At 48.4% G+C, this 26,043-nt stretch overlaps 11 protein-coding genes across 11 annotated transcripts; 7 read left to right on the forward strand and 4 right to left on the reverse strand.

The window, feature by feature from the left end:
- Positions 1-402: 402 nt before the first annotated feature.
- FPOAC1_011209 (uncharacterized protein) lies at positions 403-1,583 on the forward strand (the record flags this gene model as incomplete). The annotated part of the gene is made up of 3 exons (XM_044855592.1): positions 403-436; positions 522-826; positions 879-1,583. The coding sequence occupies 3 exons, from the start codon at positions 403-405 to the stop codon at positions 1,581-1,583; spliced, it is 1,044 nt and encodes a 347-aa protein (XP_044702905.1).
- Positions 1,584-2,058: 475 nt separating this feature from the next.
- FPOAC1_011210 (uncharacterized protein) lies at positions 2,059-2,409 on the reverse strand (the record flags this gene model as incomplete). Its single annotated transcript, XM_044855593.1, has 3 exons — positions 2,059-2,123; positions 2,188-2,323; positions 2,407-2,409. 3 exons carry the CDS (start codon positions 2,407-2,409, stop codon positions 2,059-2,061), a joined length of 204 nt encoding a protein of 67 aa, XP_044702906.1.
- Positions 2,410-2,830: 421 nt separating this feature from the next.
- FPOAC1_011211 (uncharacterized protein) lies at positions 2,831-3,249 on the forward strand (the record flags this gene model as incomplete). The annotated part of the gene is made up of 3 exons (XM_044855594.1): positions 2,831-2,950; positions 3,000-3,126; positions 3,182-3,249. The coding sequence occupies 3 exons, from the start codon at positions 2,831-2,833 to the stop codon at positions 3,247-3,249; spliced, it is 315 nt and encodes a 104-aa protein (XP_044702907.1).
- A 284-nt stretch (positions 3,250-3,533) lies between these two features.
- On the reverse strand, positions 3,534-5,440 carry FPOAC1_011212 (uncharacterized protein; the record flags this gene model as incomplete). Its single annotated transcript, XM_044855595.1, has 2 exons — positions 3,534-4,216; positions 4,267-5,440. 2 exons carry the CDS (start codon positions 5,438-5,440, stop codon positions 3,534-3,536), a joined length of 1,857 nt encoding a protein of 618 aa, XP_044702908.1.
- A 1,060-nt stretch (positions 5,441-6,500) lies between these two features.
- On the reverse strand, positions 6,501-7,265 carry YOP1 (ER membrane protein DP1/Yop1; the record flags this gene model as incomplete). Its single annotated transcript, XM_044855596.1, has 4 exons — positions 6,501-6,621; positions 6,691-6,812; positions 6,902-7,117; positions 7,215-7,265. 4 exons carry the CDS (start codon positions 7,263-7,265, stop codon positions 6,501-6,503), a joined length of 510 nt encoding a protein of 169 aa, XP_044702909.1.
- A 1,945-nt stretch (positions 7,266-9,210) lies between these two features.
- On the forward strand, positions 9,211-11,982 carry FPOAC1_011214 (uncharacterized protein; the record flags this gene model as incomplete). The annotated part of the gene is made up of 4 exons (XM_044855597.1): positions 9,211-9,220; positions 9,430-10,072; positions 10,128-10,421; positions 10,473-11,982. The coding sequence occupies 4 exons, from the start codon at positions 9,211-9,213 to the stop codon at positions 11,980-11,982; spliced, it is 2,457 nt and encodes an 818-aa protein (XP_044702910.1).
- Positions 11,983-13,762: 1,780 nt separating this feature from the next.
- On the forward strand, positions 13,763-15,795 carry FPOAC1_011215 (uncharacterized protein; the record flags this gene model as incomplete). The annotated part of the gene is made up of 6 exons (XM_044855598.1): positions 13,763-13,852; positions 13,920-13,939; positions 14,036-14,116; positions 14,186-14,513; positions 14,715-15,639; positions 15,698-15,795. The coding sequence occupies 6 exons, from the start codon at positions 13,763-13,765 to the stop codon at positions 15,793-15,795; spliced, it is 1,542 nt and encodes a 513-aa protein (XP_044702911.1).
- An 872-nt stretch (positions 15,796-16,667) lies between these two features.
- On the forward strand, positions 16,668-19,495 carry FPOAC1_011216 (uncharacterized protein; the record flags this gene model as incomplete). Its single annotated transcript, XM_044855599.1, has 2 exons — positions 16,668-16,764; positions 16,821-19,495. 2 exons carry the CDS (start codon positions 16,668-16,670, stop codon positions 19,493-19,495), a joined length of 2,772 nt encoding a protein of 923 aa, XP_044702912.1.
- A 307-nt stretch (positions 19,496-19,802) lies between these two features.
- Positions 19,803-21,093, reverse strand: FPOAC1_011217 (uncharacterized protein; the record flags this gene model as incomplete). Its single annotated transcript, XM_044855600.1, has 2 exons — positions 19,803-20,821; positions 20,871-21,093. 2 exons carry the CDS (start codon positions 21,091-21,093, stop codon positions 19,803-19,805), a joined length of 1,242 nt encoding a protein of 413 aa, XP_044702913.1.
- Positions 21,094-22,169: 1,076 nt separating this feature from the next.
- On the forward strand, positions 22,170-23,671 carry FPOAC1_011218 (uncharacterized protein; the record flags this gene model as incomplete). The annotated part of the gene is made up of 4 exons (XM_044855601.1): positions 22,170-22,517; positions 22,576-22,704; positions 22,755-22,871; positions 22,925-23,671. 4 exons carry the CDS (start codon positions 22,170-22,172, stop codon positions 23,669-23,671), a joined length of 1,341 nt encoding a protein of 446 aa, XP_044702914.1.
- A 1,110-nt stretch (positions 23,672-24,781) lies between these two features.
- Positions 24,782-25,675, forward strand: FPOAC1_011219 (uncharacterized protein; the record flags this gene model as incomplete). Its single annotated transcript, XM_044855602.1, has 2 exons — positions 24,782-25,259; positions 25,323-25,675. The coding sequence occupies 2 exons, from the start codon at positions 24,782-24,784 to the stop codon at positions 25,673-25,675; spliced, it is 831 nt and encodes a 276-aa protein (XP_044702915.1).
- Positions 25,676-26,043: the final 368 nt, after the last annotated feature.

Genomic DNA, 26,043 nt, shown 5'->3' on the forward strand with positions numbered 1-26,043 from the left:
ACCTACTAAGGTATCTATTACGGCACATACTATTTGTACAACATGAAATTTTGGAACATGTGAATCTTTGTGTTGCCTTCCGGAAAAGCACGGGATGTTGGCGTGTAAACCAGCAATTGCCCAATTGGGAAGCCGGTGGTTCCTGCCTCCACTGGTGTTTGGACCCCTGCCACTTTTCTTCCTACCGCCCGGCAGAAAAAGTGATTCTGCATGGAAAGCGCATTCCATGAAGCTATCGTCAATTCTTCTTTGCGCCATCCATCATAACAAGACTTCACTACGATACATTGTGCCCATTGTTTCTTGCTCGCGGGAAGAACTGTGTGAATAAAAACCTCGCATCGATTGCTTATCAAATCCCGCGACACGCATCTTCCTACATACTCTCAGATCAGCAGCACCATGGCGTCGCACCCCGAGGCGAAGGCTTACAAGGGTATGTGGACTTCCCGTTTGAATTTTGCTTCCGTCACACTTCTATCTGCCTACCTCAGCTATTCTCTAACTCATATGTCAATTAGCCAAGACCTTGAAGCCCAGAAAAGACAAGGCAGCCATGCTCGAGAAGCGCAAGGCGAAGCGTGCAGCGAAAGCAGAGAAGCGCGCTGAAAAAGCTACGAAAGCCAAAGTTAATGCCGAGGCTAAGAAGGTCGTTGGCGGTAACCCTCGAAAGGAGAAGTATAGTGCAAAGAAGAAGGTTGTGAGTGATGAAAAGAGAAAGGCAAAGCTCAAGACCCGTGTCGAAAAGCTGCAGAAGAAGGCAGACGCCTTGTTCAAGGAGGCAAAGAAGGCTGCTGCTCAGTACCAGGCTTTGCTGGATGCCGAGGTAAGGTAGCCCTTTGAAGCTTGTCGGCCTGCATACTGACAGCTCCATATAGAAGAACGCGACTGAGTCCAGGTCTGAACAGGATAGCGACAACGATGACGACGACTCTTCTTCCGAATCAGGTACTTCTTCGTCTGACGCCTCGGAGGCTTCTGACGCCTCTGAGAACAAGGGTGGTGTTCTTGTGAACCAGGAGCCCACCGAAGTTCCTGAAGATATCCCTGCCGACGAGATCGTTATGAAGCACCGTCGATTGAGTAACGCTGGTTCCGAACGAAGCCGCATCTCCGTCGCTGATGTTCCTTCGGAAGTAGAGGAGCCAAAAAACTTCAAGAAGAACAAGAAGGAAAAGAAAGTGAGGGTTGTCGAGCCTGAGGAAGTCAAGGAGGAGGCCAATAAGTCTAAGCCCGAGCATGACGAGCCCGAGATCTCTGATAAGAAGGCTAAGAAGGCCGAAAAGAAGCGCAAGCGAGAGGCCGAGGCAAAAGCCAAGGCAGAGAAGGGCTCTGAAGAATCCGCTGCTCAGACTGAGCAGTGGCAGGTCGATGGTCTCGAAGGCGGTTCTGCTCGACAGGCCAAGTTCCTGCGACTCTTGGGAGGTAAGAAGGCGGGTGCTGCCGCCCCTGCGGCTCACAGTTCTGCCACCAAGGGCACATCTGATTCTACCAAGGCCGAAGCCGATATTCAAAAGCAATTCGAGGCTGGCATGAAGATGAAGAATGAGGCTGGAAGTAAGCGCCGTGGTCTTGGCGCCTAATTCTTTCAGGACTTGGAACTGGTCCAAAAGCTGGAAAGAGAAGCTCAAGACTTCAGCAAACTCCCTTACACCAAGGGCTGGTATTTGATCGCATGATTCATGGCATGGCGTCGGGTAGACAAAAAGGCAAAAAAAGAAACCCCTTGTTTTAATCTTCGAAAAGAAATTGATTTATATTAAATCCAGTTTGCGCCTATTCTCCTCAAGTCAAGTTCCATATGATATCAAGACAGTTGCTCCAACAGTGAAATACAGTACAGGCCCTGCCCCCTTTTGAGCTCCTTTGGATGGTGGACTGGTGACCCACGGTCATACATAGACCGCACGGCGCAAAGGCCGTCAACACCTCTTATATCTCCAAAGAATTGCAATGTTATCGCTTGGGCGAAGCTTGCTTGGGGTATTTGAGTGTCGTTTGTTTTTTGTTTTTTGGTGTTTGTGTTTTGTAGTACAGAGGTTGAATCGAAGAAAAGGTTTAACCGAAGAATCGGGAGAGAGCCTCGAAGACAAGACCGCCGAAGATGACGAAGCCGAGGATGCCTGAGGAATATCGTTAATAAGTTAAACAGCTTCATAACAAAGCTTTGTTAGCTGGAATACTTACTGAGCCAGAACACAGAGATGGGTGACTTCTGGACCTTCTCAACCCGCTTCTTGACTTGTTGCTCGGCCTTGCCCATCTTGTTCTCATTGCCCTTGGCAAAGGCCTCGTTGCGTCGTCGCTGCTGAGGAGTTTGCGCCTGCGAACAGAATATCATGTTAGCGCCATCTCCATCATGAGATCGACACTGTCGAGTCAGGGTTCCGCGAGTTAGCGACGTACCATCGTGTCTGGAGAGTTCAAGTGTTGACGAGTGAAGGAATAGAAAAGAAGAAAGTACAAAGATTGAGTAGGTATATAGGAGGAAACAAGTCGTAGAAAATGAATTACTTCGGATATGGAAATTGCGCGTGTTCAAGTTCAAGTACTAGTTCGGAGATCGACTAGGGGACAGATTTCAGAGGCCCTGTAAGTTAAATGGGTTGCTAACAATTTTGGGGACATGTGTTCCTTTCCCCTTATTACGGCCAGCCCAGCGGACATGGGAGGTGGAAACTGAAGACTGTCTCCGTCCCCCACCGGCCCCGCCCCCACTCGGTAGACTACTAAGGTACACATCACGCCACCGTTCAGATGTGGCTGTGCTTCAGAAGCTTATCGATTGCTTTGCGATTATCCAATATTCAATTCATTGCGCATCAACATCATGATTTCTACGGCATTGACAAGGCTACGGCCTGTGATTGCGCCAAAGAGCGCTTATAACCGGGGCCTCTATTCCGTCAGCAGAAGAGCGTATGCGAGTAAAAGTCAACCCAGCCCAACAGTACGCATGACAGTTTATAAAAATGGAGCATGTATTGACAACGCTGCAGTCTCAGTTCTATCGCACATTCACACGACCGATCGCAAAGACACTTCTCATCGCTGTTTTCACATACCAGCTTGCTTACTGGACATGGGTGAAGCTTGAGACAGACGAGGTTCGCGCCGAACGAGATGGTTCGTCTTAAATGATGCTTGCGACAAGACAGGCCGACTGACTTTGCTCTTGTAGCGACTATCGAGAAATTGGAAACAACGATCAAGGAGTACGATGCTGCAACGAAGGCAGAAAAGGCTTAGACCTTGTGTTATGGTGATGTAGTTAAATCATCAGATGACAAACGAATAATTTCCATGTAGGGCTGTTCTTTGCAGTATTGATACACCACATCTTTGAATAGAATTACAAAAGCCTATCTAAAAACGACCTTATTTTACATGTAACACTAATAAAGTCTATAAACCTCGAAAAAGGTACCTCCGGAATGGGTCAATCATAACATGCCAGTTCATCGTGGTACTTTTGCCAAGGCGTTCAAGTAAACGCCATCTTAAACTCCACGCATACCCAAGAAGTACATCTCTCACAGCACCAACCACATCATCAATGACACTGCACTAAGCATAAACATACCAGGACGAACAACTCTCGCCGCGCTAATCTTTGTTCTTGCCTCGCCCGGGTAGTTGCATGTGATACTAGAAGTATCGGAATTCCTTTCTCCATAGCTTACGCTGAAACTTGGGAATCCAGGCTGCGGGCAGGTGAACCCCATGGCCGAGGGGCAGGATTGAACGACGTCGTAACAAATGTCTTCACATGGCAATAATTCCTTGTAAGGGCCGGGCTTGACCGTTTCATCGATCCAGGCGTTACGTGAAGAGTTGTTTGCAGATGACCTGAGTCCTTTGCGAAAATTATCAGGTAGTGTAGTCCCGTTGGGGAAAGCTTGGAAAGCGTTACGGACGACGCTGAACCTGCTACCGCCCATAACATCTTCACAGCGAGGGATGCTAACAGTGCAGAGCCAACGCTTGTAGGCTTCGCGACACTGATCACAATCCCGCACAAGCGAGTAGCGCGACTCAGGGGGTGTTTCGCAGGGCATCTGCATCAGAACTTTTTCAAAGTTGGCATACATCTTTCTGGCGTAGTCATCGTAGTGCTTTGCCAGGGCCGTGTTGTTGAACTTCTTGTCGTTGCCTGGGACAGCGTATTGAGTCTCATTGCAAAAGTCAAGGTTAGTGACCATCTTGCAATTCGAGCCTAATGGAATCAGTTTCATAGAAGCAAATAAAATGGTAGTTTCAACTTACTGGATGATGTTTGAAATGAGGTGGCGCGGTAGACTGTACCCCCACCACCTGTTGTTTCGGCCCTCTTGCTATTCCCTTCTGGCATCTTGACAAGGATGCCCGAGTATGAGGAACTGTGATTAAGACCTGCAATCAAAAATTGCTGTTTGGGTAGTTGGCCTGGTCCTCGTGTTGTGACACCGGTGGTAACGAGATCATTGTGTCTCCCTGTCTTATTCCCATTTGCCCAAATTTCGGCGCTCCGTGCAAGGCCACAAGCTGAATGTCGCAGACCATCAATGGATCTCAGTTTTTCGTCGCCAACGAATAGTTGGTAAGGGGGCGGCCTCTTCATGATTTGCTGGGTCTCACTTGAGTCCTCAGTCAGATTGCTAGTGACAAGAAGTGCTGATGTTGAGTCGAAATCCATCAGTAGTAGTCGAGCGGTACCGTTCTGAGCGTCATAGTTATGGTAATACTCGTCAAAGGATATGGCGACCTGATATTCCCAGTCCCCATCGTGCTTTTTTGTGATGTTGGGGGCAGCGACACTAATGTAGATGGCATCAGTAGCATTAACAGTAACCATGGCCGCGCCCTCATCAAACGGTATCCTTTGCAGAGCAGAGTTTGTCTCGTTGTAGTTAGAGGAGTCTGGACACTTGATCTTGCTAGAGGTTGAAGTGTAGAGACTGAGTTGTGGTGCTGTTTCGGGATTGTTGTCCTTATCCTTGGATTTCAAGCTTGGTCTCGAACAGGTATTTACAGATATGTAAACCGTCTTAGACTCTGCTCGACGAGAATTTTTATGGCCAGAATCTTCCTTGATGCTCCCCGTTCCGTGGGCAATGTCGTCCCTCTTATCCTTGCCGAACAACGTCTTCTTATCCACGACGTAGCAGACAGTTGCGCCGGGACTCAATTTTCGACTATCCGGGCCGTTATTTGTCAGAAGCGACTGCTCTACTGTCGCACGGCCGAGAATACTACGATCGAATACACCGAAGTCAGGTTCGTATATGAGATTGGATGCATCGCTTCGCTCGATAAGTGCTTCGGTGTCGAATATAGCGTCGTGCAACAGCTCCGATGCATCAGCATTTCCAAAAGCGCAGAGCAATAGACTCAGCGCTAGGGTAAGTATGTAGGTTTTTCTTGGTATCGGCAGTCGTGGTATAGATGCATTGGGTATCATGATGGTCGGCGTTCCCTCCAGGGGTCTTCGCCTTTTTGCTGAGTATGGCTTCGGTCTAGCGACGCGCAATCAGGAAACGAGAGTCTTTTTTCGTAGCATGAGGCTTGGTATTAGATGCAAAAGACCATTGTGAGATCTCCCGAAGTTGTTTCTTGAAGGGAGTTCGTCTTGCTTGGCAAAAGACGATTGGACAAGAATTACAGATCGAAGTAGACGATTCAGCCCACGATGAGAATGGATGCTACTGCTGACATCGACAACCACTAATTTGATACAGCAAGGGGAACTGAGGCGCAGTCATCCATTCAGGACGCCGGTGCTGTTGCACCGCCACAAACGGTTCAGCCAATTTTTCTGATACGCTGAAGTGGTCGGGACTTTTTTTGAGCCTGGGCGAACCCACGAACGGTTACAAAAAGCTTGGGCCATGCTAAAAATAAGACCTTCCGCGGACTAGCAACTTGAGCGCTACGTCAAGGTCACGCCAGATCGGATCAGATCGTCGGCAGTACAAGCTTGAGGTTGAACTACCAGTAAAATATTAACGATTAGTGACTAAATACACCACACATTGAGATATGTATTCAAAGTCGCAGCTCCATTATTGGGGCACGCGACAATCACATAAGGGCTGATGTCTGATAAATTACCAAGGGGAACTTTCTTCAGCGTTGTAGATCACAAAGTGATGCGATGTGGGGTAAGCAAAAAACAACATAATCGCGAAACGTGTTCTCATGACGTTCAAAAGAGAGCGTCTTCAGTATAGTTCTAGTCAATATCTTTGGCATTCATTCATCAGTCAAACAGGGCCATGACCAGAGTCACCCCTTCGCGTTCAAACAGCTGCCCAGTGCGTCTCTCTAGCTTGTATACTTCCCAATCCTGATGTTGATCCTTCTCATCCATTCACCTCCAAATCAAGCAGCATTGTTTTGAAAGCTGCTCCATTCCTAAAAGGCAATAATTTTCCGTTCATGTATAACCGAAAGTACTTGGTCCGGGTCACGCAGTATACGCGAGATTTGGATTAGCGACCAAGCTACACAGCGGTGACCGTTTACTCGGTCTTGTCAAGGCCGTCAGCCTTGGCACGGAGACCTGAGGCGGTAGAGCCGGACTGCTGGAAGTATCGGCCGAGGGTAGGGGCCAGGAAAGATCGGAAAACGAGATCAGCACCCCTATCCAAGTCAGTTTTTGAACAAAATACTACGTAGAGCGGGGCAGGTGCAGACCCGCATAGAACTTACCGGAAGGCAGGGAGGGAGAGCCAGAGAAGGAAGATGAACTTGAAGACAAAGTAAAAGGGGAACCAGTAGACGACCTGGACAAAGCTCTCAATAACGGTAAAGAGAGCGAAAACAACCCAATACTGGACAAATAGTTAGCAACCCTGCTGCCACGTAGAACCCGGCGAATCTCGGGATCCGCTCCGGCGGTTAGGGAAAGAAGGCCACGTACAGTCAACCACTGAGTATCATCCTCCTTATTGTGGGTGAAAAGAGCACCGAGAGAGTAGTAGCTGGGAATGACGAAACCAGCAAAGTTGGTAAGAAGCTGACCGCCGAGGTTGAAGATGATGAGGAAGAAGTAGAGAGCTCCGACACCAATGACAGCGTAGGCCTTGGGAACACCAGCCTGCTTCTCAAGGTTGTTGAGGGCGGGGTACTTGGAGAGCTGGATAACGACAGTTGTCAGCATTTGATCTGGAACAAGTCGTTGCGCAATTTGTGTCGACTGCAAAGGTGAAGTCGCAGCGTCGTCAAGAACTTACCTCACGGTCGAGCTGACCAAGGTATTGTTGGGCCTTGTCTTGAGCGGACATTGTTGATAATGATGTATCAATACAATAAGCAGATGTCGAAAAGTTGAATGATGGTGGGAAGAAGATAGGTAGGTAGAGTTGTAAAAAAAGACGTTGGAGGGGTTGGTGTGAAATAGCTGACTTAGCGTCCAATACGTAAGAGGAGCACAGTTGGTTAAATGGAAGAAGTAGACTAATAGAAAGGCAGCCCTGAGCACCTTTTATCACTGCACTAGCTCCAGCTGAGATGGGGGAAGATAATGAAAAACACCTATCGGTACCTGGTAGGTAGGTAGGTACCTACTAAGGTACAGCCCGTCTAGTGGGTAACAGAAACGAGGGTTTCCTCAAAAATAAAAAGTCTAAGATCCATAGTCTAAGTAGCATCAACTGGTCTGCTAATTTCGTCTCCTATGCTTCAAGCCGCCAACGTTTCTGATGCCCTGAGGCCTGTGTAGCGAACCGAAACGGGAACAAAATTGACGCGGAGTCAGTTGAACGCAACAGCGTGTCAGTGGCTTGTGACCCTGTAGACTCGGGGATTTTTTTGTGAGTTGCTAAAGTTGATCAGCAAGACGCTTTAGGGTGAGTGATAGAGTGCATGTGATGTAGTTATCAGTATTAAGATAGGGATTTATTTCAATGATACTATGAATTTATCACAATGGATGTATAGCTCCTTTCACAAGGTTCTATACAGTCCTGCAGGTTTGGTGGTCTCTCTGGTTGATTAATTGACCGAAAAGGTCAGCTCATACTCGTTATATGTATGACGCAAGGTTCGTCGGTACGCTGTGATGTAGCGCTAACACATATCATCACATGTATCTACACTAGCAAGAAAAACAAAACAAAACAATTACATCATTTTTAGATGGAACCGAATATACCACCAAAAGCGGGCAATGGCGAGCGAGGTGCATACCCGTATGTAGCAAGTTCCCGGCAAACTCCTAAGACGCAACACCGCAGCCACTACAGAGTAGTAGTAAGTAAGATGACTTTTTTTAGGGAGTGGTAAAATGCGAAATGTCGTCTGTCATAACTGTTCTTAGAAATCAAAACGGATACGGCATCTGGATATTGTATACAGTGTTTGTGTTATGTATTTCTCATGTGAAGAGGATTGTGACTGTGATTGATCTCGTGAGCGTATCATATACTCGACCGCTGGTCTTATAATACAGAGCATGTGCTTTCTTGACATCTCACATCTCCCCTAGACAACTGAACCGCTGTCAAGCACATTATCTTGGCTGAATCAGTTCTTGTCTATCGCCATTCACGCTGCAATGCACAATAAACATTTGTTCAGGGCAACCGTCATGTCCTCCATAGCTAAGGAGACATCCAATTCTTGCGGCGAGTACCTTTTGACCTGGAGTAGACTAGCAGTTCCAAGTTTTAAAGACATAGATCGAGACACGATCGTACAGAACAGGACGCGCAGCCAGTCAATGCTCGTATATCGTGATAACAGGAATTTCGGCTAATTTGCGGTCTCGAAATGAGCACCAGATATCCAATCCGATGAAGCTCTCGTGAGACACACCAATAGAACATGTGGATAGTATCCACTGCGATTATCTAATACAGCAGCGTACTTCTATAGGTTCGTCAGCAGAGACTCCATTTCTCGTTGACCTCGCAACGACAACACAGGGACAACAACTGTTCCAGCAAAGACACACTGCTACCTTCAGCACCGCGCCAGAGATAGCCCGCGCAGCCCCTTGCGCGGTATTATTGTGACTTGCTTTCATTAAATCAGCTATTCCTACATTTTTTATTTGTTTCGCGACTCTGTGGCTGTGGTTTTCTCCCTCGAGTTTCATTGTTGTTGAAGCGGCGCATCCGAACCCCAGCCAATGTTTGTTGTTTGCTAGCCCACAAATTCCTCTCGACTCAACCCAAATCAACAACGTCCCCGTCTCTCATCTAAGTACCTAATAGTACCTACCTACCTATGGAGCAGGGTAAGTCAACTTTCTCCCTGTTTTTCCTTCGTCCCTCCGACCTCCGAAGTCACAAACTTAATCTTCGACATCCCAATCACGACGCGATTACACTCGGTCTTGACAAAAACATAAAGCCTTCTTGCTTTCCAAACCCTGACTAAAACTTTACTGCCTCCTTCATCTCTACCTCGTGCTTCGCGATTGTTAACAGAATTTGCGTTCCTCAGTGGACAATATTTCAGCTTCTGGGCAAACCCAAGCTCTATCAGCCCGTTCCTCCGCCCGGTCGGCCAGACGTCCTCTGTCCCAAGCCTCAACAGCCTCGCTCAACAGCCTCGAACCACCAGGCTTTGCTGACACGTCGGACATGTACTCCGGACAATGGTTGCCCGGCGATCATGCCCATATACACGCGCATCCTCATGGCCATGTCAAGGATATGAATAATGCTCAGATGTCGACAGACGATATGCTGCTACAGGCTGCGACACATATGCAAGGTAGCCAAGATTTCCCAATGGATGCTTCCATGAGTGCTCCAATGGGCCATCACTTGCAATACCAACAACGGCATCCTTCACAAAGACACCCACTTCCAGCCGAACAATACAGCAACAACGCCAGTTTCACTGAAGGTGAAAGTCAGTTGATGGAACGCGATGAAAACGACGACGGTGGTGATTCCCGAATGGTCATGGGCGGAGCCCCTAAAAGCACGTCAGGTCGATCGAGTGCGAACAACGAGCTTGAAATGAGGCAACTCTATAAGAGCAACATGCACCGTGGCCTTGACGATGTGGCAAAGGAATTGCACGGCAATGATAGGGGTCCCAACTCGGAGCGAACGCGACAAGTGTTTGCCATGCTTTGGTACATCCTCTACATACCGCGATACTGTTAGGCACGTGCTGACTGATCATGCTAGGATTAACTCGGTCTGTAGTGCAGGTAAGGGATCAGTCCCAAGAGGACGTGTATACGCCAACTACGCCTCGAAGTGTGCCAACGAAAGGATAACTGTGCTCAACCCTGCCAGCTTTGGCAAGCTTGTTCGCGTTTTGTTCCCTGGTCTTAAGACAAGACGGTTAGGTGTCCGCGGAGAATCCAAATACCACTATGTCAACTTCACATTACATGAGGAATCACCTGAGGTACATGAAGCCCCAGCTCAGATAGCTCGCCCTCAGACTGAAGCTAGAAGCCTCACCCCAAATTTCAAGTATGCTACTACCCCATCTGATACCGTGTACGTCTGCTGAACAAAGATTAGCCAACTCCCCGCGCCATCGAATATCAGTCTGAGCCAAGGAACACTGCCTTCACCTCACATCGGTACCGACGTGAAGCCAGATGGAAACTCACGCCAATCCGCTTTTGGATCCCACAGCTTGTATAATGAGCATGAAGTCAGGAAATTGGAAGATCTCAACTGTACGACAAAGACTCAACTCGAACTCGCCTTCCCTCCCGTCAACGAAGAAGTTTTTGCACTCGCTGACCCTCTTCCTCTACCATCTATCGATCGGTTCCTCCCTCAAGGAACTGATCCCGACGCCGCAAAATCTCTCTCGGCACTGTACCGGGCTCACTGCACATCACTCGTAGAATGTATCAGGTACTGCAAGGAGAAAAACTTCTTCCACCTGTACACCTCTTTCCAAGGAACACTGACAACCCCCGTTCAAAAACTGTTTGCGAACCCAGCCTTGGCGTCTTGGGTTGAGGAATGTGATTTTGTCCTCTATCAACGCATGATGAGGATAGTATCGAGTCTCACGCTCCAAGTTGTGCCGAAGCCTGTCTTGGATACCTTCAGGACCATTTCAGACAGACTTGTCCCCCACATCCGGGAGTCGTTCCAAGGTCAGCCACAGCACGTAGTACGAGCCAAGGAAGCCCCCGCGACGCTTTTTGCTGGACTCCTTGACCGTGCGCTCAGGGTAAACCTGACAGCTCACGCGGCCGCAAATATGCTTTCCACCGAAGAAAATCGTACGCAGATGTTCGAGGATTGGGTTGCCATGATACGACTGCGAAAGATTGCCGAGTGCGTACCCACTCGAGGCATGGACGAGGTGGTAAAAATTCTCCTTCATGATGTTCGATCGCTTTTGAACAATCCCAAGGTAGATTGGACAATACAGGGTGTCACGGTCTACTCAGAAACCAGCTCCAGCAACAGTCGCTTATCGAATGACGACAACGTAGGCGCACCAGGTCAAAATGTCCTTGAGGCCTGGGTTGCGTTTCTCAGAGGCTTGCCTCAGAGATTCCCTTACGCTTCGGCCACGGAAATCGTGTGGTGTATCGAGCGTATTGGTACAGCAGTGATGCGAGACATCACGCTTCGCGGCGGAAAGAGCTTTGGTTCGTGGTGGGTGACAAAGACATGGCTAGACGAGATGGCATGCTTTTTGGTGGAGACGGGAGGATTCATGAACCAGAAGAGTAGCCGCACCACAGGTACTAACACAACCACCCCTCCACGGTCGACGAAAGATACAAGCCGACAAACTTCCCGATACAGCAGCGGTAGCGACGAACTCAACCTAAACAATGCGTCTCAGAACCAAGGAGAACGGGCACCGTTCCCCCCCGCCTCCAACAAGGTGAACCAAAACTCAATGAGCATGAGTGGTGGTGACATGCACGATGACAGTGGTATTGGGATCAGAACGCCCGAGGAAGAATTCAACCTGGACAAGTTCGACTACACGGGTGCAGAAAACCAGGAACATGACATGTTGACAGGATCGGAGTTTGCTACAGGTGGACTATGAGTGTTAAGACGCAGGGCCAGCAGGATCGCGTGTGTTGTCGAGCGTGTGCGGAGACTGGCGTTCCGGAGCTGGGATGGTTTATACCCTTTGGTGATTTAATGGTGCCCAGCAGTTCCGTTCCGCCAAGGTCTTATTCTCGAATCAGAGACGATGGGATGACGGAACGAAGACATGATGATGGGTCTAGAGGAAGAAGATATGCGACTGGTCGAGTTCCGTTCGGTTGGAAAGACAGGCCTGGGAGAAGACGTGTTTGGATTGTTGTCAGCTTTATAATGCTTGGGATTTGGGAGTCGCAGCATAACAACTATTGGGTATTGGCGTTCAGGTGAACCGACGAATTCTAGGATTGGTTGGACAAGAAAGGACAGGGCTGACTGTTCAATTATGGAGTATGTTACCGTTATTATGAAGAATATTGAGTAATTGATCAATTCAACAATGGTTGTTTCGACCCGAGATGCTTCATTCATGCAATCTCTCATTTTATAGTTGTCAAGTCGAAGTCTTGACTTTGATTGGTTGATCAGTGTTACTCGTACTCTGACACGATCCAACAAGTCGAACAAGATAGGGAGGGGATGGGAGCGCTCCTTGATGATAGCTACTAACCTAGGTAACTACCTTTTAACTTGCTATACATCCATAATTGGCACTTGTAAGCTTCCTTCTAGAATAGGTACCTAGGTTAGTAGGTATCAATTGAGTAGGCCAGTGATGGAAGGTTAAGTTACCTGCCCGTCTGCCTGTAGAGACTGCAGGGACAGCCCGGGTTATAATGTGGGGGTGTATTACCCACTAGCGCAATGGAGTCAACTCGCCTATGGAGTCGACAAACCCACCAAGGAAAAAGAGACCAAAGCCGAAGACGGAACATGGAACCAAGACCGAGTCATAAAGAGCAAGAAAAGTATACGGCAGTAGCTTGCTTACCCTTGTGAGTGAGCTGTTATTCGGGGCTTATGCCGGACATTTGCTTCTGATGACTATGTACTGTACATGAAGCAGCAAGATGTCAATACATATGCTTTTGTATATAAGGATACTCTCTCTCGTCATCAATAGGTTCTATTTTGAACCTATAATTATCAATACACGGTTAAAGGGCGTTCAAGGGAAAGCCACCAGGGTTTAGCTTTGTTGGACGCACCCAAATATTTCGAAACCTTGGCTCCGTTCCCGGACGGCTATATTCATATCCAGCTTTCGACATTGGGTGCTATAACCTCGAAGAACGCACCTAATTGATTCAACGTGCCTTTTCTCTTTTATTTCAGCAATCCTTCCGAGTTTCATTAAAGGAACTTATCCCAAAGGCACAAACAAAACGAAAAGGAAAAGAAAAAGAACAGTCGAGAGAACACTACACCAGCTAGCTTTGTATGTACATCAACTTGTACAACACAATTCGAAATCCAATCGACTGCCCTGTCTCACATCTCATATTGGCTCAGTCTCCCCAGTGGGTTCGTTCTCATTTGAGAAGTACGGAGGCGACTCGGCGCTTGTCCGTGGGTACTTCAACTGACTGACTGTGCTGTAGGTACAGACGGCATTGATACCTTAATTTATTAGTGCCTCACTCAATTGAGAAACTTTTTTTTCCCTCGCTCGCTCTGTTACTCAGCCGGAAAAAAACGAACTCCACCACAAACCAATCGTTCAGTTCACCATCAGCAGCAGCAAAGCCAACGTAACAGCCATTGAACGGGATCCACGTTGAAAGACTTATTTCCCCAAGTTCCTTTGTTTAACCCTTATTTGAAACTACACAGCAGTCATGGGAAGCCTCTCGTACAATAATTCACCGGACCTTGGTTGGGTCGTCCAGAAATTCGGTGGTACCAGCGTGGGCAAGTTCCCGGACAAGGTTTGTTATTCCCTCCCCCATTGATACACACTTGTGTTTATTCACGATGCTAACAAATATGGTCTAGATTGCAAAAGACATTGTCAGGTATGAAATAACCTCATGAATTATGAGAATTGGAGAAGAGGAATGAATGATTGCGGGGGGATGATTCAGAATTGTCATGTCTGACTTTGCCAATAGAGCCACCTTGTCTCAGAACAGAGTCATCGTAGTATGCTCTGCGAGAAGCACGGGTAAGAAAGCAGAGGGCACCACCAGCCGGTAAGTCTTTATACTATCCTCCTTCACACAGCAACAATGGAAATTGGTTAAGGGCTGACCATAAATTAGCCTGCTGGCCGTCTATGGCAAGCTGAGAGGTGTCGGTGCTGCTATATGCTCTGACGAGGAGCAGCAGAATGAATTAGTTGAGCAAGCACGCGGATTGATGCTCGACATTTGCAACGACCATGTCTTTGCCGCTGAATCATTCATCAAGGATCAGTCTCTTCGTGAGACGCTCATCCAGACCGTCAAGGATGAGTGTCAGGAGCTGGTTGAGTATATCGTGGCCGCCAAGCGATTCAACCTCGAGATCAACTCAAGAGCAAAGGACCGTGTTATCAGCTTCGGTGAGAAGTTGAGTTGTCGATTCATGGCGGCTCTGTTGCAGGATATGGTGAGTACTCACTTTCGACTTGGTGCTGCGCGAATTCCAACCCCCCTAAAACATATGCATCTTCACAATTTAACGATTGCGGCGAGGGATTTTCCTTCTTGTCTTTGTTTTTATGACATTGGCATGCGTGTTTTGTCGGAGAAAGAGTTTACAGAGCACTCATGCACTTGCGCACTGTTCAAACACTAACACTTAACACAGGGCGTCGAATCTGAATACGTCGATCTCTGCGACGCATTCCACTATGATGCCACAGACCGTCTCGACGACAAGTTCTACCGTACTGCTTCCGAGGCTTTTACCCGCAAGATTTCTGCTTGTGAAAACCGCGTCCCGGTAGTCACTGGATTCTTTGGGAATGTGCCCGGTAGTCTCATTGATGGTGACATTGGTCGTGGCTATACAGATCTTTGCGCAGCTCTTCTAGCTGTGGGTGTCAAGGCCGAGGAATTGCAAGTATGGAAGGAAGTCGACGGTATCTTCTCAGCCGATCCTTCCAAGGTTCCCACAGCGCGCCTCCTTTCATCTATCACTCCCTCAGAAGCAGCTGAGTTGACTTTTTACGGCTCAGAGGTCATCCATCATCTTACCATGGATCAAGTTATCCGCGCTGAGCCTCCTATCCCCATTCGTATCAAGAATGTCAAGAACCCCCGTGGCAACGGCACCATTGTTGTTCCTGATCGCATGCGCTCTGCTAGCCATCAGCTTACACGCGGTTCTCCCACTCCCAAGGCTGAGGTAGAACACCGAAAGCCCAAGCGTCCTACCGCCGTCACCATCAAGGACCATATCAGTGTCATCAACGTGCACTCGAATAAGCGATCGATCTCTCATGGCTTCTTCGCTCGTGTTTTCTCTATTCTCAACCATTACTCCATCTCCGTCGATCTCATTTCTACCTCTGAGGTGCACGTTTCCATGGCTATTCACGCGAGCAGCCAACAGGTCGAGGCTTTTGGTAATGCCGCCGCGGAGCTTGCTGATTGCGGTGATGTAAGTATACTCACCGACATGGCAATTCTGAGTTTGGTTGGTGCCGAGATGAAGAACATGGTTGGTATTGCAGGACGCATGTTCTCTACTCTTGGTGAGCACAACGTCAACCTTGAGATGATCTCACAGGGTATGTATCTACTCAAACAATGTGTATTTCCGAACGACGTGCTAATCTGGTTCAACAGGTGCCAGTGAGATCAACATCTCTTGTGTGATTAGTGCCCGGGATGCTACTCGCGCTATGAATGTGTTGCATACCCACCTTTTCACTTTTCTTGAGTAAACGTCGAATAAGAGGAGTGTAGAATAGTTGACATTTGCATGGGAGTTGTTACTTTTGAGTTTGTATACCGTGCCCTTGAAGCGGTTATTTATTATCTGTCACATTCTATGGGCGTTTCGGGAGTTTTGCTGGTAGGAAAGGTTTAGAATAAATAAATAGTTGTACAAGTAGGGATAGCATCAACGGATGGTAGATGATATTCCAACATTGAATGATCCAGGAAAAATTGCGTTATGGTTTATCCAACAACGATAATTAATGACAATATGTAGGAAATAATCTACTGAATCATTATTTGCGTAAAGAGTGCGGGAAAAGGAACGATACAGGGTAGGCTCATGGGTCTTGGACGTGGAGGTTTCCAGCCCGAGGTTCCATTCTGTTTAAATATCGACAGTAGATACCCACTAACTAACCTAGTACTGTCTCTGTAGTGCCGCTGTTGATGCGGGGCATAACGTACGCAGACTGCGATACCCCCTGTCAGAGCCAGAAACACGGACCGAGCTGCAGCTTCTCTTGGTACATATAACATCACCCAACTTGAATCTGGCAAATTATCTTTCAAACAACTCATTATTTCGGGTTCTTGCAGCCCGATCCATCAGTCCAAGTAAGCAAACGGCGGGGACGGTTCCTCACCAGCGACTCTCAAGCTCGATTGGTCGTCCAATGTCGGTGTCGCTTTATACGCTGAGTCCGGCTGCCACATGCTAGACTACATCTGGATGAATGGATTGAATGCCGGCTCATGACATTGAACAAAACGCGACCAAAAAGAAACGACTACGAGGAGAACAGCGCCAGGGAGACGTGATTGACGGCGTCGCGCATCAGACCAAACAAAGTTGCAGCATACACCTCTCCCAACCATGTACAGGTCCAAAACGGGTGCTGCCAACCGGGGCAGCATCCTCAGCACCCTCAAAGCGACCGAGATGCTTGATACAAAAGCCAGTCTTCCTGCGGGTACGGAAAGCACCGTCACGATGAAAGCAAGTTCCTGCGACTGACATGATGGACAGAGATCTTGGTGGCCATCCTCGACTACCTCCCTGTCGCCGATCAAATGCGCTTTGCTCGAGTATCACACCGCATGCGAGATATGGTATACGACGACACACGATGGGTTTCTAGATTAAAGAGCATGGACTGTTGGGACGAAGTCGAGGCCCGACGTCGATTCGAAGAGGCGGTGCGACGGAGACGAGAATCTGCCAACATTGCGGCCAAGCAGGCAAAGGGAATCGCAGTCCCTGCGCAACCCACCGGAACAACACTATTTGATGCGTCATTAGAAGAGGCCAAGAATCGTGCCGTGGCTGATATTCGTGATGGGTTCGAGACAATGGCGGTGGGGGCCTCGTCCGACCCCACTGAAGACCCGGCGGCATACTTGGATGTCTTCAAGCAAGTACGAAGTATTCGAGGCGGCGCAAGGCATGAGTATGGCAAGATCTATGGTGCACTGGCACCGTTCTACTTTGATCTCGCGCGTGCCAAGTCTCATGCCGACCCCATCATCTTCCAGGCCTTTCGCGACCCAGAGAAACAAGCGCAAATGCTTGCCAATCTCAAGAGGTTTTCTCACAGTGATTGGTCTCCTGGATGCCATGAGCGAGAGGAAAAACTCTCAAACATGATGGGCATCTTCGAAAGTGCGGTCCTTCGAGAGTTCGAGCAAGGTTATGAATTCTGGGACGTGGATGGTCGAATGCGTCGCTATGCACATGTCCTGCATACCCTTGACGGCGCAACAGGAGGCGTAGATCTCTTTATCCATAAGCATCCCATTTTCAACGATAACGAAGTACTGGTGGTCAACTCTATGGACTGCCTTAATCAGGCAACGGAAGAGGAAAGCATCATACTCGAACCCTCACGGCTGTTCTTCGAGATGATACTTGCCAAGGTCAACGAGCAGGCCTCAGTCATGGAACGCATCTTTCCCGAACCTGCAAACGTTTTTTGGAGCTTTGTAGAGAAGGTGAGGGAGGATATTATTATGGAGTATGCGACACCGTTATTCGACGAAGCCCATGAGCGGAGTATGGCAGCCTATCTCAAGGCCGTGTCTGGTGTCTTCGAGCAGACATTGCTCTTCTTCCAATCCCTCACGCCTCCTGAAGGATCAAAACGAGATGTCAAGGAGGTGGCCAAGGAGTTCTCATTGCGCGTCTTCGAACCTCACCTTGACCTATATCTTCAAGCTGAGTTGGACTTTTTCACAAACCATGCCGAGGCGGAAGTCGCAAGTTGGGAAAAGAAACTCTCTGAACAGGATTCGACTATTGAGTCCTTTTACATGTCAAATATCAACCGCTCGGCCGATAAGAAGGACTTTTTAAGTTCTTTCAAGAAAGTTGTCATGATGCCTGTTACTGTCCTCCCCAGCTTCCCTAAGGGTTCCCCTTTCGCAACAAACAAACCTTCCACAGCAAAGCCAGCACTGTCGGCTTCTAAAGAGTTAAATGGTGCTGGCGCGCTGAGCCCTCAACCTTCACGCCCCGAGACCCCCAGCTTAGGACTCGAAGGTCGAGGAAGCCCCTTGCCTGCCCAGGCGCCTACAGACGAGCTCGCAGCCAAGGCAGCCATCATGGCGTCGAAGCTTGAGGGTATCAAGTCACTGTTTAGTATCGAAGTGGCGCTCAATCTGGTGCACGCCGCCAAAACTAGTCTTGGGCGTGCCTCAGTATTTATTAGTCTTGGTGGACAAGCTGGAGGAGAAGCTCGAGAGCAATGCGCGACCATTTTCGTGGTGTTGCTCCGTATTCTTGGACAGAAACACGTCAAGACAGGTTTTGACATGGCTGTTGACCACCTGTCGCATTATAATCCAAGAGAGGTTAGCGACCATAACAAGGCGGGCGTGGCACCTCTCGTTACCTTTATCGAGCTCGTCAATGTCGGAGACCTGATCTCACAGATGATTGACGTTTTCTACGAGCAGCAGCTCGCAACCCCCAAGATTGCTGACCGCAACGATTTCTTGGATCCAGCAGGCCTGGCCAAGAAGAAGTTTGAACAAATGCTCGACGAAAGTGTCGCTGCTGGCTTGAACAAGGGCATTGATGTCTTGATGGACGAGGTTGAATACCTTCAGGGCACAACTCAGCCCCCCACAGACTACAACCCAGTTGACCCCTCTGCCCCATCATCGTCCTCTGCATTTGGATCTGGCTTTGGCGTTGGTTCTAGCACTGTCGAGAAACCAGCTGCGCCCGCTGCAGAGCCTGATATTGGTCCTACAGCCACAGCCAAACGTATCGTTGAGCTTGTATCATCTCATACGAAGATGCTGGTCGGTACGACGGATAAGTCAATGCTTGATGTGTTTAACGGTGAGGTTGGCTTGCGCCTCTTTACAGCCATCTGCAAACATTTGAAACGTCAACGCATCAGTACCGAGGGCGCAATTACCCTCATTGCCGATATGAATGTCTATTATGAGTACATTAGAACTTTGCGCAACGCAGATCTGCTCGCCTACTTTGCCGCCCTGCGCGAGTTGAGCCAAATATTCCTTATCGATCCCCGACACGCACGCGAGATGGCCACTGTCATTGCGGATGGCGACCGTTTTGGCGGAGTGTTTCGTGCCGAGGAGGTCTACGAGTATGCGCAGAGGAGAGCGGATTGGTACCAGGTCAGAAAGAGCGTCGAAAGAGCCATGTATGGGCTTGAGTGCATACTTATGTAAGAGTTTTGGTAGATACTGTTTGTCTGGATATATTTACGAGGATAAGATGTCGATATTATGAAGATATGTCAAGGATGAAGCGTTTGGTTGGGATGGGATATCCATAGTCTTCAATTTATGAGTATGAATTGATCGGACCTGGAGTGTGCAATAAAAATTTCCCATTTTACATCATAACTGTGCTCTCTTACTAGATGTCGCGGATTGCTCTCCATCTACTTGTGAAAAACCAAACGCCAAAGAATACCCCCAAAGTTCATGCCAGATGCTCTTATACCCATTGTATCCGCGCCAAATCTACCTGTATCTAGTTCATGCCGCCAAAGTCAAGCTTGCGAGCAACCTTGGACCCTCTATCATCATCAATCACGCCTGGACGTCGCTTAAGATCAGCACCCATTTTGTCATCAGCTCCTGTCCCGCCTTTTCGGGGAAGGTCTTGCTTGCGCGTGGGCTTTGGCTCGGAGTGCCACCAGGGGTGCTCGAGCATACCACGAGCGGTGATGCGCTTCTTGGGGTCAAGGATCAGAGTCTTCATGAGCAAGTCCACACCGTCAGAGCCGACCGTGCCGAAGCGCATCTCGTACCAGTCCTTTCCGCGCACAGGGTGTTGGCCGGGAACAGCATAGCCAGAAAGCTTAGTGACGCCAGGCCAATTATCGTCTGTCGGGGTGCCAACGAGCTCGCAAACAAGACGGACTTGGTCGAGGTCTGTATTGCCAGGAAGATAAGGGGCGCGCATGATAAGCTCGGCAAAGACTGTACCGACGGACCAGACATCAACAGCGCCGCTGTAGTGCTTTGCGTCAAAGAGAAGCTCCGGGGGTCGGTACCACCGTGTGATAACGCGCGAGGACATGAGCTGATGGGGATCGGCGAAGCTGCGCGCAAGACCAAAATCAGCAAGCTTGACCTCGCCGTCATCCGCGATCAACAAGTTGTTTGGCTTGATATCGCGATGGAGCACAAAGTTTTCGTGGCAGAACCAGACAGCTCGAGTGAGCATACCCATCCAAGTCTTGATATCGGCAGCACCGTAGCGAACGGATTCGGTATCGCGGATGAGCATTTCCAGGTCGCCTCGAGGCAGGTATTCGAGAACGAGGTTGAGGTTCTGGTCCTTGGAAGAGAAGACGGAAAGGAGAGAGATGATGTTTGGATGGGAGAGCTCCTGGAGGTGTTTTAATTCACGGACGGCGTCGGGAGCCATGCCTTCGTCGTATTCTTTCTGGACCTTGATCTTCTTAATGGCGACGAGGGTGGTGGGCTTTGAGCGGAGGTGGCCCAGAAAGACAACAGCATAGGTACCTTCACCTAGCTTCTTACCTGAATGCTGTTAGAGTCAAGTTTCACGAAGCTGCCAAAGGTCCCATACCCTTTACATATTTGCGCTTCTCTTCGTCGTTCATCTGCTCAGCAAGATCGAGTGTGGTGGGAATGCTCGTTGGCGCAGGCGCAGAAGTAACAGGAGGCATGGGCGTTCCATTGGAAGAAGAGGTCTGCGAAGTAACGTTTTTAAGAGGAGAAGAGATGGCGCGCCCGAGGGTTTGCGCCTGAGCGGCTTCGGCTGTATGTGTTAAGACTGGTGAAACCGCCATGTTGGATGAGGAACAAAGAGACTATTGAGAAGTGGGTGTGATGAGCTGGAATAGCCAGCTGCAGTACGTAGGGGAGAGACCCTTTCGAGGGTACCGATCGCTGGGCAGTTCCAAGAGGTTGATTGGATGGCTGTGCGTTAATGCGCACTAAACGTGAATGCGATTCAATGTTTGATGTTTGTGATGTTAAGTCGAGTTAATGTTGAATTTACTAACTTAGCAGTCAGTCCTCTGGAGCTGAATCCAAGCCTTATCGTTTATCGGGAATTCGAGATCGGAACATCGGAATTCGAATTGCCGACTCAGGTACGTACCTCAGCACTCGACTTACACAATTAACCTCAAACCTACATCTTGTTCATTATCACCTCACCAACGTTGAAATCGCGAAAACGTGGGACTCACGTCGCGTCCAGCTTTAAAGTATAATTCTGACCCAGAGACAATTCTGCCTGGCAACAGGTGGTGATATGCCACAGCCCCTTCGGCCTCTCTTCGAAGTCTTTCCTCATGTCATTGATAGAGCCAAGGTTGCTCTCCACGAATTACGACAAGGGGAGTCTGGGCATATGATCTGACTTTTGTCCCTCGATACTTTTGTGATGCTTCTCGGGCGCTTTTCTTATCATTGCCACCTCAAAAAAAGCCTCGACATGGAGGCGCCGTGAGGGGATCACTCGCAGGAAAGCCTCAGAATGTCCGTTGTTGTAGAAACTCGAACCATGAAGCTGTTCATACTTGGATGGAGATGGGCTTGTACTCAAAGGTACATGTTGTAATTGATGGCACCGCCGGGACTTTGTTCAAAGCACCAGGTCATCGCCCTTGCAAAGGCTGATCAAGGACCAAGTTCTGACCACTGAGGCTCCATGGGCACATGGCGATGATTCTTTGATGACAGCCCAGATACATGGTCGATTGGAAGAGGAGATGATTACAGACGAGATGGGGTTATTTAAGATTGCATTTGGGCCTCCATCTTGGTCCAGTTCAAATCATCAGCATCATCCTTCATTTCACGGACCCTAATTGCACATTCTTTGCATTAATTTGTTGTTCCCAAAGTCTTTTTTTCGATGAGACTTTCGCTCCCTTTCGTTGCGCTTTGCGCAATTCCTGCTGCTGTTGGCATTGCCATCCCCGACAGCTCAAAGGAGATTGGCAAAAGCGACTACGACAAGCACCACGGAGAGCATTACCATGGAGTGCACAAGTACCATCATGGGGATCACAAGCATAAGCACAAGCATCTTCATCCCCATGAGCATATCCACCACGTTCACCATAAGCATCCTATCAAGCCTTGCCCTATCCTTACCAAGGAAAGGGTTTGCAAGGACTTCCATGAACTCACCGACGAGGTTGAGAAGGTGATTCACGTTGCCCAGACCAAGGATTGCGGCAACGATGAGTCTTGCTGGAGTGTACGTTCAAATGATTACTTGTATCAGGATTTTGGCAGTCCTAACATGTACAATATAGGGAGTTGTCTATCACATCTACAAGCTCGAGCACCGTCTTGATGTCTATGACAAGGAGATCGATTATACTACACTCAAGAAGTGTTTCGGCTGCGGCCAGGAGTCTTATATCATTGACTGCTACCTTGGCGTACGTTTTGTTTCTCGACTGTCGAGAAAATTATGCTAATAGCTTGACAGTATGCCGATGCGCTGATCCGCCTTCTCAAGGTACTCAAGCACAAGACCAAGCATCTTGAGGGTGAGGTTGATCGCCCCGTCCTTACTGCTATCAACAGTCTTCGATCTGCCAACTACGTAAGTGATTTATATTTATTCTTATTATTCATTCGCGCTTACAGACTTGTTAGGCCCTGACTTATGAGATTGGTCGCCGCATCAGCTGCAAGAAGACCCTCAAGATCATCATGGAGAAGCAGGGTGCCAACGACGGCAGCACCAAGGGCAGCGTCCAGCAAGCTTTTAGCAAGTTCATCTACACTCCTCTGATCACCGGCGAGGACTTTGAGAACAAGGGTTCCTACGGCGACCCTCGAGAGGAGAAGTCGGAGAAGGAGTATAACAAGGAGGTCAAGGTCTTCAAGCATCACCACGAGCATCACCACGGTCACCATCACGGTCACAAGCATGGCCATGGCCATCTTCATGCTCACGAGCATGGACACAAGCACGGCCACGTGTACCACAAGTACAAGCATGACGAGTACAAGCATGACGACAAGGACAAGAACGACGAGTACAAGCATGACGACAAGGACAAGAACGACGAGTATAAGCATGATGAGCCTCACTATAATCATCTTTCTGTTCGTAACCGAGATTGGCAATTCGTGGACAAGGACAATTACTCACTGGAACCCAGTAACGATCACTACGTCAACAACCCTTATGGTGCCTACCGCAGCATACAGAAGGAGGAAGAGAGGAAAGAGAAAGAAAATGAGGAGGAGCAGAGAGCAAAGGATCTGGTGTGGTTGCGTCGAGAACAGATGAAGGAATTTGTTTGGGACAGGGGATATGCGCCAGAACCACCAGTGTGGCATTCACCACACCGCAGCCCTTACAACCACTACAACGGCAATCGTCGCTGGGAATAAGTTTTTGAGGAGGACTCTTGAAATTGATTCATAATTCTGTTGTAACTAGGTACCTAGGTACCTACCTACTTGTGCAGTTTGACTCTTATAGTACCCAACTTGGTACTGGAGAGTTCAAGTCAAGGTTGGACAGTTTGAATGTTACGAGTTTATTATGATTGATATTGACTCAAGAGGCCCTTGTAACGTGTGTTAATCATGATTCGTGCATGGATTAGTTATAGTGATTAGAAATATTAAGAGCTGACTACCTACGGAGTAGCAAGACTCCACTTGTCGACGTCGTTGGCTGAGGCTTATTTTGTTTGGGCTGTTAAGATGTCTCATGATGTAACTGTCAAATGATGTCATTTTTTTTTGTCTTTCTTCCTCTTTCTGTTTGTCACTACCGACAGAGATGACTTGGACTAGAGGATAGGATCTAGTCTTGATGGGGAATTTATAGGCACTTGAATAATCGTCTCTTGTTCTTTTCTTCTGCGCCACAAGATCTTTAATATTTAGGTACTAAGTTAGTAGTTCACTGCCGCGTCACCCATGTCTCGCCGCGGGAATGCCAAGTAATACCATTAACAAGTCATCAAAACCACAGCCATTCTTGGCTTTTTTTCGTTATGTACAACGCATGATGGCAAGGCTGAGGAAGGGTTACCGGGTTTGTATCCCGGAGATTGGAAGAGGGAATCATCCGCGGACCACTCCGAGAACCCGAGATCTCTCAGTTATGTCACTACTCTCCTCTCAGCCTCTATGCAGTGGAGTTTTATGTATGACGATCATATAACTAGGGACTAAAACATCTAGTGCTGAAGCAAGGGGAGGGAAAAAAGCTTGGAATTAACTAGGGGACGTCCCCGAGTTGCGTAACAGGGACCCATAACATTGCCAAGTATTATAACACCATTAATACCCTTGCACGTACGGATACAGCAGTTGCTTTTATTCCTTTTTATAATATCACCTCCCTCCCTCCTCTTTATACCTTTGTTTTACTTTTACTTTATTTTGCCTTGTAGTCGGCTGCCGTAGCTCAACTGCTTGGTTACTCGTTATACCAGCCAACGTTTACCAAAACACCAAAGAATTACATCACCACAACAAATACTCGAAATGGCTGTAAAAGGTGTTTTTTCATACTGGTGGTTTCCAGTACTATCGGGCCTGGTCTGGTTGGGCATGCTCCTTGGTCTCCTACTAGAATGGCGAATTAATCAACATGGTCGTCGCTATCCTACGCAGTCTCTCCACTCCGACGTCGCATACATTTCAAACGTTGGCGCTGACCGTCTGTGGCCGCTCTTCATCGCCGGATGCGTCCTCACTTCCATTTTCCTCGACGCCGCTTTTCTCTCGGAACGATGGTTGAGACACAAGGGGCGTCTTGCACCCAACACGACGCTTATGGAGAAGATCCTTACCTGGCTCTCGATCGCTTTTGCTGCAGTCGGTACTGTCGGGCTCATCTGCTTGTCCATCTTCCGCACTGGCAGATACACCAGGTTGCATCATACCTTTTTGGCTCTCTTTATTGGAGGTTACCTGATCTCTGCTGTCTTTATCTGTTGGGAGTATCAGCGTCTCGGAATTAGTAAGTCCAGCGTCTATTTGTGTTGAACTAGTAAAACAAGTCGCTGACCATTTGACTCAAAAGACTACCGGGAGCATCGCGTTCTTCGCATCTCTTTCTGGGTGAAGCTCACCTTCATCTTGGTCGAAGTCGCCCTTATCATCGCCTTTGGTGTTACTAGCCGCATCAAGCAGCGAAATGCCGCCGCCATCCTTGAATGGGTTATTTCATTCATCTTCACCTTCTACGCCATCTCCTTTGTTATCGACCTTTACCCTGCCATCCGTACAAAGCCACATCACGCCAGGCACCAGAAGTACGTGCCTTCTGCCGTTGCTGATTCCAGCAACCCAAGCTACGAAGGATCGCGCAGCAACATTAACGACGGGCGGGACGTCGAAATGGCACAGAACGCTCCTCCTCCCAGAGACTTCTAATAGAAGTTGTACGCGCAAATGTTTATCTCATACCTTACCCACCTACCTAAGAAATCGCACGTAAATCAGCGATTGCATGTCAAACTTGGTTTCTGTGCAGCACTCAAGCTCACCCAAGTTTGCTCATTTACATACACCACCTCATGTTATATCGACTTATGCTGGAATGATTCCCCCTTTTGCATGGCGTTGGGATTGGAAGTTGGAAGTGGCTTGCATCACTAGAAAGAGAGACTTGCATAATGTTTCTATTACTTTTGCCTTAGTAGACAAGAATTAACAATCTGTTGTAACATTTTCGTAACAACTATTCACTACACTTGTACCAAATTTGGTAGACGTCGCAGCAGCAGAAAAGATGGGCTACT

Source organism: Fusarium poae, chromosome 4, assembly GCF_019609905.1.
Source record: "Fusarium poae strain DAOMC 252244 chromosome 4, whole genome shotgun sequence".
In the NCBI taxonomy this organism is placed as follows: domain Eukaryota; kingdom Fungi; phylum Ascomycota; class Sordariomycetes; order Hypocreales; family Nectriaceae; genus Fusarium; species Fusarium poae.